General features: G+C 42.7%; 1 protein-coding gene across 1 annotated transcript in view; it reads right to left on the reverse strand.

Annotated features, from left to right (window-relative positions):
- LOC129831236 (BOLA class I histocompatibility antigen, alpha chain BL3-7-like) overlaps nucleotides 1-13408 on the reverse strand; it is a 32552-nt gene extending 19144 nt beyond the window's left edge. Inside the window, exons 1-2 of the mRNA XM_055894416.1 lie at nucleotides 13027-13408; nucleotides 9581-9832 (exon numbers count right to left, since the gene is read on the reverse strand). Coding sequence (XP_055750391.1) covers nucleotides 9581-9832; nucleotides 13027-13075 — 301 coding nt within the window. The 5' untranslated portion in view covers nucleotides 13076-13408. The remainder of the gene's footprint in view (nucleotides 1-9580; nucleotides 9833-13026) is intronic.
- Between the last annotated feature and the right edge of the window lie 6396 nt (nucleotides 13409-19804).

A 19804-nucleotide genomic window follows, 5' to 3' on the forward strand; every position in this document is an offset into this window, starting at 1 on the left:
GCTGTTAGATTACAATATTATTTTTCCTGACCATTTGGGACAACACTAAATAAATTATAAGTGTACCAGAGGGTCTGTTCTAACGAGATAAATAAATATATAAAGCCTTTATTACCACAAACACAAAAAAACAGTTGCATGCAATCGAGAATTACGGTTTATTTCTTGTTTAGGCTAATTATTCAAAGCTCCCTTTGTTATTTTGTTTTAAAACAAAAATGCTTGATTGCATTCAAAGCACGAATGACTCGTCTGTGTGATGACATGAACCAATGATTAATTGATACAGTAGCCTATATATTGAAATAAGCAAGTTACGGTATTAATAATAAACAGGATGCTCTTAGCCCTACAGCTTGATGCGATTATACATATAATGATGATAATGATGATCATAATAATAACAACGAGGAGGAGATCAAGAAAAGGAGGGTATAGGAACAAGAGCTGCCTGCATATTGTGTGACAAACAGGTGCCGTTAAATTACAATGTAATTGTTCTGCCCGTTTGGAACAGTTTTGATGGATCCTATTAAAATGTAACATGTTTCAAGTTAAACTGTAGTTAGTTTGTATCCTGTTTAGTGAATGATTACTGGGAGTATTAATGGAGTTTAGACCATGAAACTGTGTGAATACTAATTTAGAAAGGTTGACCTAATCAGATATGAGGAAACTGCCTAGGATCAGAGAGCAGGGTCAGGCCCAGGACAATGAAGATGGATGGGGTGTGATTCTGACATCTAGCTAAACAAAGAGAGGACCATGGACATTCCACAGGGGAGATAAGGGAAACTCATTGGGGTCATAAAATGTCTAGCTGGGGATGTGACACCTATAAGGGAAGAGAATAATAAAATGTATAGCTGGAGAGGTGACACCTACAAGGGAAGAGTATAAAATGTGTTGTGAATTTTCTAAAAGTATGCATTCAACTGACTGTATCCTTGGTATTAAACACTTGAAACTTCTCTTGATCTTTTGGTCTCAATTCCTTATTGCAAAGAGGTTGCAATAGCATGTTTCTTTTTAACAGTTGGCGTCGGACGAACAAGGATTCATCCTTGAGAGACAGACTTGGTGGGAAGGAGAATCGGTAGTGGAGGTGGCTTGCCTAAAATAAAAAAGGTAAGCTAGTTTCTTAGCAATACCTCCTGTGCCCTATAAGGATCATCTACCCTTTCTGTTTGATCCCTCAGTTATGTTTTTTGAAGTTGCTGAATAAAAAAGTATCTGTAGGAGAGTGAAGTTTACATTTGTTTATGTGAAACCATTGTTGGTGGGAGGGGCACCCCGAAAGAGAGTCTGGTCAACATAAGGTAGTAGTTTTGAATTTGGGGGAAGGACTGTGACTAGGACATATCCGGACTGTCTAGCAGTCCGTTGTTGTACCATCGTATGGTCTGGGGCGGGGGCCGAGGTGCTCCGGTGAGGGCATTACAGTTGGGTTGTACCATCGTATGGTCTGGGGCGGGGGTCGAGGTGCTCCGGTGAGGGCATTACAGTCGGGTTGTACCATCGTATGGTCTGGGGCGGGGGCCGAGGTGCTCCGGTGAGGGCATTACAGTCGGGTTGTACCATCGTATGGTCTGGGGCGGGGGCCGAGGTGCTCCGGTGAGGGCATTACAGTCGGGTTGTACCATCGTATGGTCTGGGGCGGGGGCCGAGGTGCTCCGGTGAGGGCATTACAGTCGGGTTGTACCATCGTATGGTCTGGGGCGGGGGCCGAGGTGCTCCGGTGAGGGCATTACAGTCGGGTTGTACCATCGTATGGTCTGGGGCGGGGGCCGAGGTGCTCCGGTGAGGGCATTACAGTCGGGTTGTACCATCGTATGGTCTGGGGCGGGGGCCGAGGTGCTCCGGTGAGGGCATTACGGTCAGGTTGTACCATCGTATGGTCTGGGGCGGGGGCCGAGGTGCTCCGGTGAGGGCATTACGGTCAGGTTGTACCATCGTATGGTCTGGGGCGGGGGCCGAGGTGCTCCGGTGAGGGCATTACGGTCGGGTTGTACCATCGTAGAGAATATATGTACGGTTGTGCCGTGTTCGCCGCAAAGACAGAGTTCAGGGGAAGGGGGATTCAGGAGTGGAGACGTGTACTTAATATAGGTGAAAACAATGACTTTGTGTGCTGGTTTTCATGGGTTAGAGATGTATTTAATGCAAGCATCCACAGGTGAATATATACAGTATATATATATATTTTGGAATTTGTGGAAATAAGTAGATAAATAACTGGAACATTTGTGAGAAGAAAATAGTAACAATAGTTAAAAGTGTGGGTGCAGAGATTTAAACACCCTGGATACCGTCAGGAGAGGTTTAAACCCTAAATTAGTAGATGTACTCAGCTGCAAAAGACTGGGTAGGTGAGTACATTGATAGAATGTATACATCTGCTTTGATGGCAGGTTTGAAACCTGTTATCAAAACAGCAGTTGCAGAGGGTAGTGGATGAAATAGAGCAGGATGCTTTGAGAGTGGAATGTAACTCCGCTCACTGTGCAGTCGTGCGAGGGGTTAATACAGCCACAGTGAAAGTCACTAATGGTGGTTTAATGGCCAAGGTAGGACAAAGAAACATGGAGGCAAAAGAAGCGAAAAAACATCAAAGTGTAAGGCGACAGATCCCTGTTTTAGATGTGGGGCCGTTGGTCATTGGAAGAATGAGTGTAGAGTGATAATGGAGCCTACTGCACCCGGTGCATTCGGGGGGAATGCAGCAATGCAAGTGTTTGCATCTTTGACAAAAGAACAGCAGCAAACACTGTTAAAGGCAGCGGGGCAGGAAACTTTCAAATAGCGGTGTATGGCCTCAGTTCGATCAATAGTGGTACATAGAGATGACAGTTTCTATGTGAAGGGAGACATAGGAGACCACATATCACGCAACTTTCTAATAGATGCCTTGAATCAAATATCACTGATTCCTTACGATGAGATATATGCTAAATTTGCGACAGGAAAAATTATTACATTTAGCAGGGTAATAGGGGCATCATCTAAGGCGATACAGCTATTACACTTCTTTGAACATAGGTCCAGTAACAATACCCAGATCATTTTACATGGATAGAAGTGGAGCCGATTTTGGGGGTTGGATAATCCTTGCGAGAATCAAAGACAATGGAGTCTAAAAGGTAACAAGTTAGAACCGGAACGGAAAAATACTCCTTGCAAACTCAGAAAACCTTGGGGGTTTTTAATCTCGTGACACATTTTATTTAGTTTTATTCTGAAATAGATTTACAGAAAAATGTTGTAGTGCTGTGGTTATGGAAAATCATGGATTAGAGAGACCAGTCATTACGGGAGTGAATTGTTGGACTCGGTGGAGAGATAAATGTGGCTGTGTATAAGGGTAGTACATGCTAAATTAAGGGCACATAAACAATGGGGTGGATTAAAACAAACCATTAATGATTGGAGGGAGGACAGTGGATTTATCATTATCGAGTTTGGTTTGTAATTAAAACGTACAAGTTGCTGATTAAGATGTAGCATAGCGAATGCTAACGAAATGTACACTTTCTCTTCCAGGAGAGGAGGGGGTGTCATTTTCTTTCTCTTTGGAAGGTTTTCCGAGGCTATGGTCTTGGGAGAGCAGTTAGTGAAATTCTGCAGTGTTGTAAGTATAAAGGTATGCAGATTATGCTGTAAAATGAGCTCCCAGATAAGTAAGGTCTGGCCATGTGTGTTTTCGCCATACGGTTTATCACACACACACACACCAGCACGCAAACACAACGTACCGGTTATGAATATGGGTTAATGGTGTTAATACCATGGGATTTATTGTGTGAGGTCTTTTCAATGTGGTTTTAAACTGGGTACGCAGAATGATTGAAATGTTTTAAATGGTTTCTGAAGGAAAGAGGAAAAAAGGGAAAGGAAATACTTAATGGTGGTGAATGACCTTTGTCCTGACTTTCTGGTGAGGCCTGATCAACCTTTATAGAAATAATGGACAATATGATTGTTTATGCGTAGTCTATTTTACCATTACCTTATTGGATACAATTATTTCCTCATGAAGTCATCAAGAGTTGTAATTCTAATTGGATGTTAATACTCGAAGTTGTTTATCTTTGATTTAACAGGCAGTGTTATTATGTTGGTTAGTGTTTCTGTCACCAGATTGGGGATGTTGTATTGTTGGGATTTCTCCCGAGAGTTTAGCGATATAACTCCCTGACCCGGTATCTGCTGTGAGGTAGACACAGCAGATACCGATACTGTGTGGTTATGCTCTTTGAAATGAACGTTATATGGAATTGGGAGAGCGGAATGGAATGTGACTGGGGGTGGCTCATAAATTAAGGAAGTGGGTAATAGAGTCTCTGGGATAGATCGTAGGAGAGGACCGCTAGCTGCACAATACAGAATATAGAGACTAGTATGAAGTAAATTGATTGTCACACAGACCCAGATCATGGTGATAGTAGCACAGATAGTGTTGTAATTTCAGACACTATTGTCAACATTCAATGAGGGGTTTGTCAAAGAACGTAATAACACTTGAAAGGAAAGCCACAGATTCATCTATACAGGAAGCCACATCACCGGAAGGGAAGTTCTCTGTAATAATAGCATCACATCTGAAGAGTGTGATTAAAAAACGGGACTCTGAGTTTTATTAGGTTGGATACTCTTCCAACGCCACCACAGGACTCCACATGAAGTGGTAACTAACTGGGAGACCAATGGGAGTACCAGGTGCTGTTATTCACGTCACAAATTAGTCATCTGGCCATAATGGGAGAGTCTATGTTGTCCTAATGTCAGGAAATTATCCATGCGTTGGCAGTGTGTATCTTCCCAGGTGAAAAAGACCCACCGTAGGAGACGAGGTGTACTTGAAGGTCCATCAACCGGGTACCTTTCAGCCCAGGTGGACCGGACCCCACACTGTCCTACCAGTGACTGGCACAGCAGTAAAGGGGTCAGGAAGGAAGGCCTGGATCCACGTGTCCCAGGTGAAAGCTGAACCAACACCTTGGGAGACTTGGGAGAGGCCGAGCAAGAGGGAGAGGCTAGAACAGGTTTTGATAGAGGAGGTAATGATGGAAAAACAGGAGGAGTGTAGATCACACTGTAAAAGGGCAATAATGTGGGGACTAGGGACATTTTTAGTTGGGGTGGTGTTTGTAATCACTACAACTCCAAGGGGAGAAAATCAAATAACACTTTATATAGAGTGGATAGCTCGATACGGAGATACTCGGGTTCATTGGGAGAGGGTAACATCTAAAGTTGCTGAAGACGTGAGAGTAACTAATCATAAGGGCATGGTAATATAGGTGGCTCCATTAGGAAATGTCTAGGTCTAGTGTCATAGACGTAGGATGTTCTGATAAGGGAATGGTTCTCTTACAAACAGGAATTTGGAAAGAACGCAAACAGATAGTTTGAGGAATGAAACCAGATTCTCGTCCCTCCCTCAACTTGGCATTGTGTGCAATAGACTGCAGTTAAAATAAAAGCAGATAGTAACCTTTAAGTTAGTGTGGGCAGAGGACAAAACTTCAGAGAGTTCTACGACACCAGACGTCAAGCCAGGTGAAGCTAGACACGAAAGAGATGGGATTATATTGGAGCAAGAGGTTTTACATACCTGTCACTCCGTATTACCCAACACCAACAGGAATGAAATGGTCTGGGAAGATGTTAGATAGTGAGAGACCGAGGACCTGGGGAGAAATAGCTTGTTGGGGCAATCAGACCCTGGACGATATTATGCAAAGAGAGTTTAATGACCAGATAGTCCTTGTTGTTAAAAGACATGAGGAAAGTGAGAGATATGAGCAGATGAAGGCTTATTTATAGGCTCGGTTAGCCCCTACTTTAGTTCATGAGACAAATATACACCAATGTCTGTGGCAGAGTGGGGAAAGTACAGGACATTCCTATGGAGTGTTGGTGTCGGATGTGGGGGTAACACATGTTACCCTCTCCAGGGTAACACATGTTACCCTCTCCAGGGTAACACATGTTACCCTCTCCAGGGTAACACATGTTACCCTCTCCAGGGTAACACATGTTACCCTCTCCAGGGTAACACATGTTACCCTCTCCAGGGTAACACATGTTACCCTCTCCAGGGTAACACATGTTACCCTCTCCAGGGTAACACATGTTACCCTCTCCAGGGTAACACATGTTACCCTCTCCAGGGTAACACATGTTACCCTCTCCAGGGTAACACATGTTACCCTCTCCAGGGTATCTCGAATACCAAGGCCATAGTCTTTACAGGTACAGGAAATAGAGAAATAAATGTGACAGAGGCGGAGGGATGCCTCGCCTATAAACTAAGAAAATGGGTGATAAGACTCATTAGAGAATGATACCACTCCACTGTGTAGAGTTATACAGGGAATAATGTGCAGTGTGGGAAAGACAGTGGTCTGTGCCGAGTGGAAGGACTCTGGGAGGCTGAAATAGTTGTATCATTTCAGACTTTAATAGCCACATATGGAGAAGGTTTTACTGATGAAAGGACAACAATTGAGAGGGTTGCCACAGACCCATGTATACAGGAAGCTGTATTCCCAGAGAAAAAGCTTGCAGTAGTGGTGGCAGCCCATCTGTTGCAGGGGACGATCAGGAAGCATGTGACCCAGAGATATGGAGAACTGGACACTCTCTCAACCCCACTGCTCTCTCCTCCTGTAACGGTTCTCCTCCTCCTCTTCATCCGAAGAGGAGGAGCATGGATTGAACCAAGGCGCAGCGTTGTGATAAGACATGATAATTTATTAAACAAAACAGACGAAGACAAAAACGAACTATACTTGATATAACTAACAAAACAACAAACGATGTAGACAGACCTGGACGTAAGAACTTACATGTAACACGAAGAACGCACGAACAGGGAAATGACTACATAAAAACCGAACGAACAAAATGAACAAACAAACCGAAACAGTCCCGTATGGTGCAACATAGACAGACACTAACACAGGAGACAACCACCCACAAACAAACAATGTGACACCACCTACCTTAATATGATTCTCAATCAGAGGAGATGAAAACCACCTGCTTCTAATTGAGAACCATATTAGGTACCCATTAACCAACATAGAAACAGAAAACATAGACTGCCCACCCAAACTCACGTCCTGACCAGCTAACACATACACAAACTAACAGAAAACAGGTCAGGAACGTGACACCTCCATATCAAAGGGCAGATAATGACATACCTGCCAGAGAACTGGGACCAACACACGTTAACAGGAATTTGTTGAGGGATTGTGGGAAAACAACTTTCAGGCCCTAAAACCTATGTCACACACAGGGTTTTCACAGGGGGGTGGGGGATGGGGATGCCGTGGGATGAGAGATGTGATCCAGATCTGAGTCATAGTAATTATTACCCGCCAGTCTCTACTGTAGCACAACATAAGGAGGCAATAGATAAGCTGGTCAGGAAAACGTTAGGAGAGGACTGGGAAAGAGGCAGAGAATATCTCAAACTCAATCGTAGATCTAACGGTAAAGCCGGTGATGAAAGTTACTGACAGTGACAGAGTTAAAGCGGTAACAATACTTACTGCTGTTACATTGGGAGTAATAACGCCGCCAAACTCACCCTAGTGAAACTGACTATCCTACCGATCCTCGACTTCGGCGATGTCATCTACAAAATGGCTTCCAAAACTCTACTCAGCAAACTGGATGCAGTTTATCACAGTGCCATCCGTTTTGTTACTAAAGCACCTTATTCGACCCACCACTGCGACCTGTATGCCCTAGTCGGCTGGCCCTCGCTACATGTTCGCCGTCAGACCCACTGGCTCCAGGTCATCTACAAGGCTATGCTAGGTAAAGTGCCGCCTTATCTCAGTTCACTGGTCACGATGGCTACACCCACCCGTAGCACGCGCTCTAGCAGGTGTATCTCACTGATCATCCCTAAAGCCAAAACCTCATTTGGACGCCTTTCCTTCCAGTTCTCTGCTGCCTGCGACTGGAACGAATTGCAAAAATCTCTGAAGTTGGAGACTTTTATCTCCCTCAACAACTTTAAACATCTGCTATCCGAGCAGCTAACCGATCGCTGCAGCTGTACATAGTCCATCGGTATATAGCCCACCCAATTTACCTACCTCACCCTCCCCATACTGCGTTTATTTCCTTTTCTGCTTTTTTTGCACACCAGTATCTCTACTTGCACATGATCATCTGATGATTTACCACTCCAGTGTTAATCTGCTAAATTGTAATTATCTGATTTATTGCCTACCTCCTCATGCCTTTTGCACACATTGTATATAGATTCTCTTTTTTTCTTTTTTCTACCATGTTATTGACTTGTTTATTGTTTACTCCATGTGTAACTCTGTGTTGTTGTCTGTTCACACTGCTATGCTTTATCTTGGCCAGGTCGCAGTTGCAAATGAGAACTTGTTCTCAACTAGCCTACCTGGTTAAATAAAGGTGAAAAAAAAAAAAAAAAAAAAAAATAACAAGAGAGACTTTTAAGGTTGTGGGAGATGCTGTAGGAACAGCATGGTATTGGACTATTGATCAAATAAGGTGGATTTTGGAGTATGCAGCATGGGCAGTGTTGGCAGCGGGGGTAGCTCTGGTGGCATTGTTTGGATTCCATATAGTAAAAGCTTTGTTGTTGAAATGCAACTATAGTGTGGATCTGTCACAAGAGGAGGTGAAATTGATTCAGGCTACGGCTCGTGTCTTTAGGGTAGCTTTAGGAGGTGAACGCAGTGAGGAGGACTTGGCTGAAAAACATCTATTGTGATCCTGTAGACCATGATAGAGGACTGAGGAAAAGCATAATACACTCAGCTGAATGTATCCTTGGTATTAAACACTTGAAACTTCTCTTGAGCTTTTGGTCTTAATTCCTTATTGCAAAGAGGTTGCAATAGCATTTTTTTTAACAGTTTAATTAACACTAAATCAATTGTAAGTAATACCAGAGAGTCTGTTCTAATGAAAAACATTTTTAAAGCATAGCAAATATATATTTTTAAATTACATTTCTTTATCAGACATTTTGGGGCTCCATCTGTTCTCCAGATTCAGTCTGCCAGTGGGATCTCTATCATCATGTATTAGTTGTTCAACCAGACGGGAATAAAACAGATCAGCTCAGACCTCTACAGTGTGATGATGATGTCACACCTTCACCACAGAGACAGAGGTGATGAAGAGACTCAGAGTGTGGATCTATTCTACACCAGCTGATGTTGGAGATACATCTACTGTGTTGAAGATACACACTGTGTTCAGTACAGTAGTGTACTGTTGATAAATGAAGACTGTCCTCTAGTGATGATGTCAGAGATAAATAGAGTAAGTGAGAGAGGATCCTCTGTTCAGTCGGGAACAACAGGAGAGAGAGATGGAGAGACTAACATGAGAAAGATTATCTCTCAATAATGTCAGCCTACTGAAGCTGTGTGTATGATCCCCAGATCCTGAGGGTGATAGGTGAGTGTGTGTGTGTGTAGAGTTCCCCTGACACATCATTATCACGATCATCACTACCATCATCATTAACACACATGCGCACACACAATGAATATATGACTACACGGTTTCTTACCTGTTGTCTGGTTGAAACGTGGCATTATGATTTTGACACCGGCAATAAAGCTTTGCTGAATGACCTTTCTTACGTCTGTGATTCTTTTTTCATCACGTGCCCCCTCCATCCAAGACTGCTTCAGAATATTCTTCTCAGACACACTATCAAAGTAGTCAATGTTCATTCCATCTACGATGCCCACTGCAACAAACTGTGGTAACCCCTTAATGCCAGTACTTCCAGTGTAGAAATATTTCAGAGAGTGGGTTACTGCAAGAGAAAGAAGAACACTCCTGAGATTCTCATAGAAAGTTACATTGTAGTACAGACAATTGTGAAATAATGGTTATTTAAATGTTATTTACACCCTAACTCTTGCCCTGCCACTGCTCTACTAAGCTATATGGAATTGTTTTAAGAAGATCAAACCAAGGATCATTTAGCTATTTGATTTTGAATACTAAGATCCCTTGAAATATAAAAAATATTTATGTACAAATTAATTATTTGTTGGTATTAGCCGATACAAACACATTGAATAACATATTCACTACAGTGAACAGGAAGTCCTAAAAAAAGATCAAAAGGAAGTTTGTTCTTTAGTGTCCCTCCTATATCTGAGATAAGGAAACATAAAAAAAAAAAATGTTTTACACGTACAAAGCGTTGGTCCCGTGTTTCATGAGCTGAAAAAATCCCAGAGTTGTTCCACACGCACAGAAAACTAATTTCTCTCAAATTTTCTGCACAAATTTGTTTACATTCCTGTTAGTGAGCATTTCTCCTTTGCCAAGATAATCCATCCACCTCACAACCGCATAGCACGCCAGCCCACGTTTGACCACGCATATCCGGCTTCTTCACCTGCGGGATCGTCTGAGGGGGGGTGGGGGGTTCTGAGGAGTATTTCTGTCTGTAATAAAGCCCTTTTGTGGGGGAAAACTCATTCTGATGAGCACAAGGACCTCTACTCCGACAAATAATCCACTCATAAAACGGCCAACCGAATCGTTTCTAGTCATCTCTCTTCCTTCCAGGCTTTTTCATCTTTGAACTTATATGGTGATCGCATCTAAACTTTCATTGTATTCCCACGACAACCGGCAACAAAGTTCGTCTTTCAATCACCCACGTGGGTATAACCAATGAGATGGCACGTGGGTACCTGCTTCTATAAACCAATGAGATGACTTTCAGCGCGATCTGCGTCAGAAATAGGAACGACTTCTATTTTAGCCCTTGGCGTCGCAGACGCTCGTTGGCGCGCACGAGCAGTGTGGGTGCAATAATTGAATAACATGAATTTCTCAATCTATTTTGCAATGCTCGCGCACGCGACGTGTCCGGTCAGCATGTCAGTCATCACAGGCGTAGCACAATTATTGAGGAGAACTCAACTAGGCAAGATAGGTTCAGTAGGCCTACATACTGTACTTTATAATCATTAGTACTGTATGCTGGTGTGATCTTGGTAGTGTTGTGGTGCCACCTAATATATCATATATCTGAAGCTAAGCAGGGTTGGTCCTGGTCGGACCCTAGATGGGAGACCAGATGCTGCTGGAAGTGGTGTTGGAGGGGCAGCAGGAGGCACTCTATCCTCAGGTCTAAAAATAATTTTTAAAAAATAAAAAAATATCCCAATGCCCCAGGGCACTGCCCTGTGTAGGGTGCCGTCTTTTGGATGGGACGTTAAACGGGTGTCCTGGCTCTCTGTGGTCACTAAAGATTCCATGGCACTTATCGTAAGAGTAGGGGTGTTAACCCTGGTCTCCTGGCTAAATTCCCAAGCTGTCCATCATACCATCACGATCACCTAATCACCCCCAGCATACAATTGGCTCATTCATCCCCCTCCTCTCCCCTGTAACTATTCCCCAGGTCGTTGCTGTAAATGACAATATGTTCTCAGTCAACTTACCTGGTAAAATAACAGTCAAATACAATTTTTAAATAAAAAATATTACTGGGATTGCATGCCTTATCAGCAAAACTAAAGGGCTAAAGTGGACACCCCCTCCATACAGTGGTGTAGAGTACTTAAGTGAAAATACTTTAAAGTACTGCTTAAGTAGTTTTTTGGGGTATCTGTACTTTACTATTTATATTTGACTACTTTAACTTCCCTACATTCCTAAAGGAAATAATGTACTTTTCCCCCTGCCACCCAAAAGTACTCATTACAGTTTGAATGCTAAGCAGGATGGGGAAATGGTCCAATTCACACACTTATCAAGTGAGCACTCCTTGTCATCTCTACTGCCTCAGATCTGGCGGATTCACTAAACACAAATGCTATCATTGTTTATTATGTCTGAGTGTTGGAGTGTGCCCCTGGCTTAGAGGTCACCGATTAATCGGCATGGCCGATTTCAAGTTCTCATAACAATCGGTAATCAGCATTTTTGGACACTGATTATAGCCCGATTACATTGCATTCCACGAGGAAACTGCATGGCAGGCTGACCACCTGTTATGCGAGTGCAGCAAAGAGCCAAGGTAAGTTGATAGCTAGCTATAAACTTATTTTATAAAAAACAATCAATCTTCACATAATCACTAGTTAACTACACATAGTTGATGATATTACTAGGTTAACTAGCTTGTCCTGCGTTGCATATAATCAATGCGGTGCCTGTTAATTTATCATCGAATCGCAGCCTACTTCAACTTCGCCAAACAGGTGATGATTTATCAAAAGCGCATTCGCGAAAAAAGCACAATCGTTGCATGAATGTACCTAACCATAAACATCTTTTGCCTTTCTTAAAATCAATACACAGAAGTATATATTTTTTAAACATGCATATTTAGTTAAAATAAATTCATGTTAGCAGGCAATATTAACTAGGGAAATTGTGTCACTTCTCTTGCGTTCATTTTTAAACAAGACAATTGTGCCATCTGGTTTACTTAATAAGATATTTGAAATTATTTATACTTTTGATACGTAAGTATATTGGAGCAATTACATTTACTTTTGATACTTAAGTATATTTAAAACCAAATACTTTAGAGTTTAACTAAAGTAGTATTTTAATGGGTGACTTTCACTTTTACTTGAGTAATTTTCTATTATGGTATCTATCTACCTTTACTCAAGTATGACAATTCTACCACTGCCTCCATATGACAAAAACGTACTGTCATCAATCAAGGGGCATAACTAATTTCTAGGCAGGACCGAGAAAACCATGTTACCAAATGACATGTCTTCATGTTTATACATTGCAGTTAACATTGGGTTATGGTCACATAATTAAATAGAATTGCTATTATACTGTATCGCAATGGTTAAAGTTCTACTAAACTCATTAGTCATTTTATCAATTACAGTAGCCTATTATTCACGTATAAATAAATTATTACTGCCCTGTATCTTCGAAGCAACGGTTTAGAAGACATTGCGTAAAAAGATTATACTGAAAATGAGTAAAAAAATATATAACAATTCGTCTACTGACCTGCAGATGCTACATTAATTCCCAAGAACAAAAGTATAAAAGGCTTCATATTGAAGTTGGCCCGTCAATGTTGAAGTGTTATATAATTCGCGACGTTTTCTCCGGCAATCTCACTTTGTTGAGCAGCAGGCATAAATGACGAGAATATTGTCTCTCGCCGAGTTGAAATTATATTATGGATGGTTTTAGAGCCAATCGGAATTCAGCTAACTCAAGCGTCAGTCAAATCTAGGATGAACTAAACAGCAAAGGTTCGGTTCCCGAAACTGAAAGTAAGAACCATAGACAATATCAGTTCAGTTCAGGGTTCTATGATTAACGTCCAAACACTTAAAAGACACACCCTATCCCCTCAATCCTCAAATTAAGTGGACACTTCTGTTGCACTATCATGACGCCTGACGAGTATACACTTGCAGGGCAAGGGGCGAGGGAGGAAGGAATGGTTTTTAAATGGACCACCCTGGCCGGAAGTTCGTCACTCGTTCATTCCGCGATGGTTGTGTTTTCAGCCACTTGTGGGTGCTTTATATGCGCTACAGTCATTTATGAGTCCATGTCTACTTATATTAAATATATAATTATTAATATACGCCTACTGTATGATAGCTAGCAAATTAAATAACTAACTAACTTTAGCCTGCCTAGCTGGAACTTCTGAAGAAGGAAACTGTTTTATTTCTACAATTTCCAAAAGATAACCAAACAAAAACATATTTACTTTTTACGTAATAGTGTCACGTCCTGACCATAGTTCTTATGTGTTTTGCTTGTTTAGTGTTGGTCAGGACGTGAGCTAGGTGGGAATTCTATGTTGTGTGTCTAGTTTGTCTGTTTCTGTGTTCAGCATAATATGGTTCTCAATCAGAGGCAGCTGTCAATCGTTGTCCCTGATTGAGAATCATATATAGGTGGCTTGTTTTGTGTTGGGGATTGTGGGTGGTTGTCTTCTGTCTTTGTGTTCTGCACCAGATAGGACTGTCTTGGTTTTCACATTTTTGTATAGTGTTCAAGTTATTGTCTCTTCTTTATTAAATCATGTTGAACACTAGCCGCGCTGCATTTTGGTCCTCTCCTTCCCAGGAAGAAAGCAGTTACAAGTAGCAACATTTTAAACTTATTTGCATTCGTTTTTACTTACACTTGTATGTTTACTTCTCCATTGATGTTATTTTAATGTTTCCCCTGACTTTTCTTAGCGATGTACAATCATCGAGAATTTAATTATGAGGGGGTTTCAGGCCCGGAGTGAACATAATTGTACACTCGCAAAGCCGCCTAAAAACGAGCGCTGAGGGGCTTACATAATTGTACACTCGCAAAGCCGCCTAAAAACGAGCGCTGAGGGGCTTACATAATTGTACACTCGCAAAGCCGCCTAAAAACGAGGGCTGAGGGGCTTACGTTGCAAACTTTCCTTTCTTGGCTAATCATTTGGACCATCCTCCAAGATGGCAACAGGGATTCCTCAAGGGCATAAGGAGAGGGGAAGTGGACGAGGGTGTGTCTTTTAAGTGTTTGGGCCGCATCCTATACCTATATCTATGCAATCAACCATGTTGGGTCTAGAGGCTTGGTAGTCGATACACGGCTTGGTCATTGCAGATAACTTCTGTGTCTACATAGTGCATTCAGTTTTAGTTATAGTGCGAAAAGGCATATAACCAAAGCCTTTTCTTATTTTTTTATTAAATAAATAGACATATTTTAAAGTGTTTGTCAAAGCAAATATTTTATATTATATAGTATGCCTTCAATCTGATTTTACTGAAATTATGCAATATTTATGTGGCCTCCGCCCAGTTAGGGGGAGTGATGAGCTCTACAGCAGAGTCTCACAATTCAATCTTTTTTGAAAACATTTTTGTTTGCCCCTACCAAAATATAGAATTTGTCAATAAATTGACCTCTTTCTGGGATTCACCCACAAACAAGACTAAGCCTGGCCTGCTGAGGAGTGACGGACTCCATCCTAGCCGGAGGAGTGCTCTCATTTTATCTATCAACATAGACAGGGCTCTAACACCTCTGGCTCCACAATGAGTTAGGGTGCAAATTACGGACTCCTCTTCGAATCTGCATATTTCTCCAAAACTCAGTTGTCCTGAGTCTGCACAGAACTGCCAGGATTTAAGATTAATCGAAACACTCAAGTGTTTTAATCCTGTATCTCTTGAAACATTCACGAAAATAGCCATGGCCTCTAACCTTCCAGCTGCCTACTAGACCCTATTCAAACTAAACTACTGAAAGAGCTACTTCCTGTGCTTGGCCCTCCTATGTTGAACACAAAAAAACGTCTCCCGGATGTGTACCAAACTCACTAAACGTGGCAGTCATAAATAAATTGGCATTCATAAAGCCTCTCCTGAAAAGCCAAACCTTGACCCAGAAAATGTAAAAAACTATCAGCCTATATCAAATCTCCAATTTCTCTCAAAATGTGGTGGTAAATTACCTTTTAATGATGTCAGACCAAGGCTCTGTTCTGTCCTCGTGCTCTTAGACCTTAGAGCTGCATTTGCCACCATCGATCACCACATTCTTTTGGTGAGATTGAAAATCCTAATTAGTCTACACCAGGGGTGTCAAAGTCAAATGGACGGAGGGCCAAATAAAAAATTTAGCTACAAGCCGAGGGCCGGACTGTTCGAATGTTCATTGAAAATTTTTTAAATGACGCATATAGTCTAGTGAACCTAATTGAACCTACTGAAAACCTACGGCAATGGTGTTTCTGCTCAGACTCACATTTAAAAAGAGTTGCCTTTTTTCTGGGCAAACTTCGTCACAAACTTTAATCATGCAGTTTTTGATGAAATCCCCCTCCGTAAATGGCCGGGCTGATTTAGCGATCTCTTCTGCCAAAATAAAACTGGCCTTGACAGCAGCCTGGCCTTGTGATTTGGCTTTTTTGAACAGAGCCTGTCGAGATTTGAGGCCTCGTTTTAATTCCTCTGCCTTTTGTAGCCTTTGTTCCATGTCCATATTCTTGTTTTTGTCCGCGTGTTTCGTTTCATAATGTCGTCTCAGATTATACTCTTTCAGTACCGCCACACTTTCTCCACACAGAAGACACACAGGTTTTCCAGCTACCTCCGTGAACATATACTCCGACTCCCACCTTGTTTGAAACCCCCGGTTCTCAGTGTCCACCTTCCGTTTTGCCATTTTTGATGGGTATCTGAAAGTTAATTTTACTGTGATGCTGACGACTGCTGTGCCAATAAATATTGAAATGAAGCAGCCTACTGCTCGGTGCGTCACCGTTGCATTGTGGGAAATGTAGTATTGGTGCGTGTAAAAGATCTGCGGGCTGCCGGCTTGCTGCGGTCTGCGGGCCGGTTCTAATAATAAATCAAGATCATCCCAGGGGCCGTAAAAAACCTTCTCGCGGGCCGGATGTGGCCCGCGGGCCTTGACTCTGACACCCCTGGTCTACACGGACAAGTTCTTGTCTGGTTTAGATCTTATCTGTTGGAAAAATATCTGTTTGTTTATCTTCTGACAAATCAATTGTACTGTACGTTTTGGTGTTCCTCAAGGTTCCTGTTTTGGACCACTATTGTTTTCACTATATATTCTACCTCTTGGTGATGTCATTCGGAAACACAATGTCAACGTTCATTGCTATGCGGATTACATTTCTGTACATTTCGATGAAACATGGTGAAGCCCCAAAATTGCCTAGCCTGGAATCCTGTGTTTCAGACATAAGGAAGTGGATGGTGGAAAACTTTTTGCTTTCAAACTCAGACAAAAAACATAGCATTACATGGACTTGCTCCTACCTATCTCTCTGATTTGGTCCTGCCGTACATACCTATGGTCACAAGACGCAGGCCTCCTTAGAATCTCTCTCTAAGCAAACAACTGGAGGCAGGGTTTTCTCCTATAGCGCTCCATTTTTATGGAACGGGCTGCCTATCAATGTGAGAGACGCAGACTCGGTCTCAACCTTTGAGTCTTTACTCATCTCTTCAGTAGGTCCTATGATTGAGTGTAGTCTGGTCCAGGAGTGCGATGGTGAACGGCAAGGCACTGGAGTGACGAACCGCCCTCACTGTCTCTGCCTGGTCGGCTCCCCTCTCTCCACTGGGATTCTTTGCCTCTGACCCTATTATAGGGGCTGAGTCACTGGCTTACTTGTGCTCTTCCATGCCATCCCTAGGAGGGGTGCGTCACTTGAGTGGGTTGAGTCACTTACGTGATCTCCCTGTCCGATTTTGTGCCGCCTCGGGCTCGTGCGGTGGAGGAGATCTTTGTGGGCTATACTCAGCCTTGTCTTAGGGTAGTAAATTGGTGGTCTGCTGATATCCCTCTAGTGGTGTGGTGGCTGTGCTTTGACAAAGTGGGTGGGGTTATATCCTAGCTGGTTGGCCCTGTCCAGATGTATTTTCGGACAGAGCCACAGTATCCCCGACCCCCCCTTCTCCAGTATCTACGCTGCAATAGTCTATGTGCCGGGGGGCTAGGGTACGTCTGTCTTATCTGGTGTCCTGTGTGAACTTAAGTATGCTCCCTCTAATTCTCACATCTCTCTCTCTCTCTCATTCTCCCATCTCTCTCTCCCTCTCATTCTCCCATCTCTCTCTCTCTCTCTCTCTCTCTCTCTCTCGCTCTCTCGGAGGTGGAGGAGCATGACCTGATCCCTAGGACCATGCCTCAGGACTACCTGGCCTGATGATTCCTGGCTGTCCCCAGTCCACCTGGTCATGCTGCTGATCCAGTTTCTACTGTTTTGCCTGTAGCTATGGAACCCTGACCTGTTCCCAGACGTGCTACCTTGTCGTGCTGCTGCACCAGTTTCAACTGTTCTTTCTGCCTGCGGCTATGTAATCCTGACCTGATCACCGGACGTGCTACCTTGTCCCAGAACTGCTGTTTTAGACCCTCTCCCTCTCTTACTCTCTCTCTCTCTCTCTACCGCACCTGCTGTCTCGACCTGTCACAAGTGTAGAGAGGAGTAGGCAGGAAGGAGTTGCAGGTTGAGAACTACTGAATTTATTAAAGCACCATACGTATATAAAAGCTGGACGAAACCCAAAGTGCAAAAATAATAAAGTACTCAGGAATTGTAGAAGAGATTCCTCTCAGTAAAACAAGCAACATATACAATGACTGACAAAGACAAATAACAGAGGGAGTATATATACAGATAGAGTGTGGAATGGAACCAGGTGTGTGTAATGATGATGAGACAAGTCCGGGGTTGATGAGTGAAGGGCGTTTGCCAGCAGCAGGTTCGGCAGCAGGTTCGGCAGCAACTAGAAGGCCGGCGACGCTGAACGCCTGAGCTGGACAGGAGGGGGAGCCAAAGCGAAGGTTGGTGTGACACGACCTCTGAATTGTCAGCTATGAAAAGCCAACTGACATTTACTCCTGAGGTGCTGACCTGTTGCACCCTGTACAACTACTGTGATTATTAGTTGACCCTGCTGGTCATCTATGAACGTTTGAACATCATGAAGAACAATCTGGCCTTAATGACCATGTACTCTTATAACTTTTAACATGTCACATGCCCCGTAAAATTGTCTCTAGGCATACATATTCATTTTCATGGCCATCGGTATTAGTTTGAGGCTGTTCTCCATATCTGTTCTCTCTGTTACACTGATATCATGTATATAAACAGAGCAGCGCCCCAAACAGCATTACCCAGAGCACGGATATGAGTTTGTAGGTTTCAGTATTGATGTGTCATGAAAACACAGCACATGTTTGTTGTAGGACCAAGGACACTCACATAGGATTGAGGAGCAATACAAAATCCTAAATGTCAGACAAGCCAACTAATTGAAAACTTTATTTGGTCTGAAAATGGCTGATTACAGTCATGTAATTACACCAAGTGTATGATTGGCATATAGCGTTAATTCAGAAACATACAGTAAGAGGCCACCACCTCACTGAGAGGTCCCTACACTCTTTAGAATGATTCTGTATTATGGCCAGACTTGTGAATGAGAAGCCATATCTTGATCTTTGCAAGGTTTATGTAGTTGCAGATTCCCATCATTGAAATTCACCACAAAGTATTGGCATATATCAGATGTATTGGGATAAAAGAAAAAGAGTAAAAGTCTTTGTGATAATTGACAATAAATGTATATATTTCTAATCTAAAACAAGCCAATCTAGATCCTGCAAGTGTATTGTGGTAGACCTAAATACAGGAAGGTCTTGCAGCAACCTGCTGCTGTAGGTTTAGTTCTTACAATGGCCTTAAATCAATAACATGGAAGGAGAATAACTTTGATGTGAAAGAGGAACAATCTATTCTTCCTATAGTATTCTCAGAGGGCTTGCTGTGGTTTGGGAGGATGACACATTAGAGCTATCTCAGGCTAAGGTCTATGGAGCTTTATTTGGCAAAATGTATACAGTATGACCCATTGAAGGAGGTGCATCGTGTTGGATATCGCTCCATTTGATATAAAATAGTTGTATAGCATTACATTTGTAAGGACCGACGCCGGAGATGAGAAGCAGGTACGGGGAGTTGACATTTAATTATGAACAGACAAAGACCAAGACAGAAACAGCTTCAGCACCCGGATACACAATGACAAATGACAAACAATGCAGCAGTGGGGAACAGAGATGGGGAACTGACAAATATAGGGGAGGTAATAAACAGGTGATTGAGTCCAGGTGAGTCCAATAATACGCTGATGTGTGTGACGGGGAAAGGCAGGTGTGGTTACTGATGGTGACAGGAGTGCGTAATCCTTCGTGCGCCAGGGAGCGGCAGCAGGCGTGACAGCCACCCCCC

The sequence above is a fragment of the Salvelinus fontinalis genome, chromosome 32, assembly GCF_029448725.1.
Source record: "Salvelinus fontinalis isolate EN_2023a chromosome 32, ASM2944872v1, whole genome shotgun sequence".
In the NCBI taxonomy this organism is placed as follows: Eukaryota; Metazoa; Chordata; class Actinopteri; order Salmoniformes; family Salmonidae; genus Salvelinus; species Salvelinus fontinalis.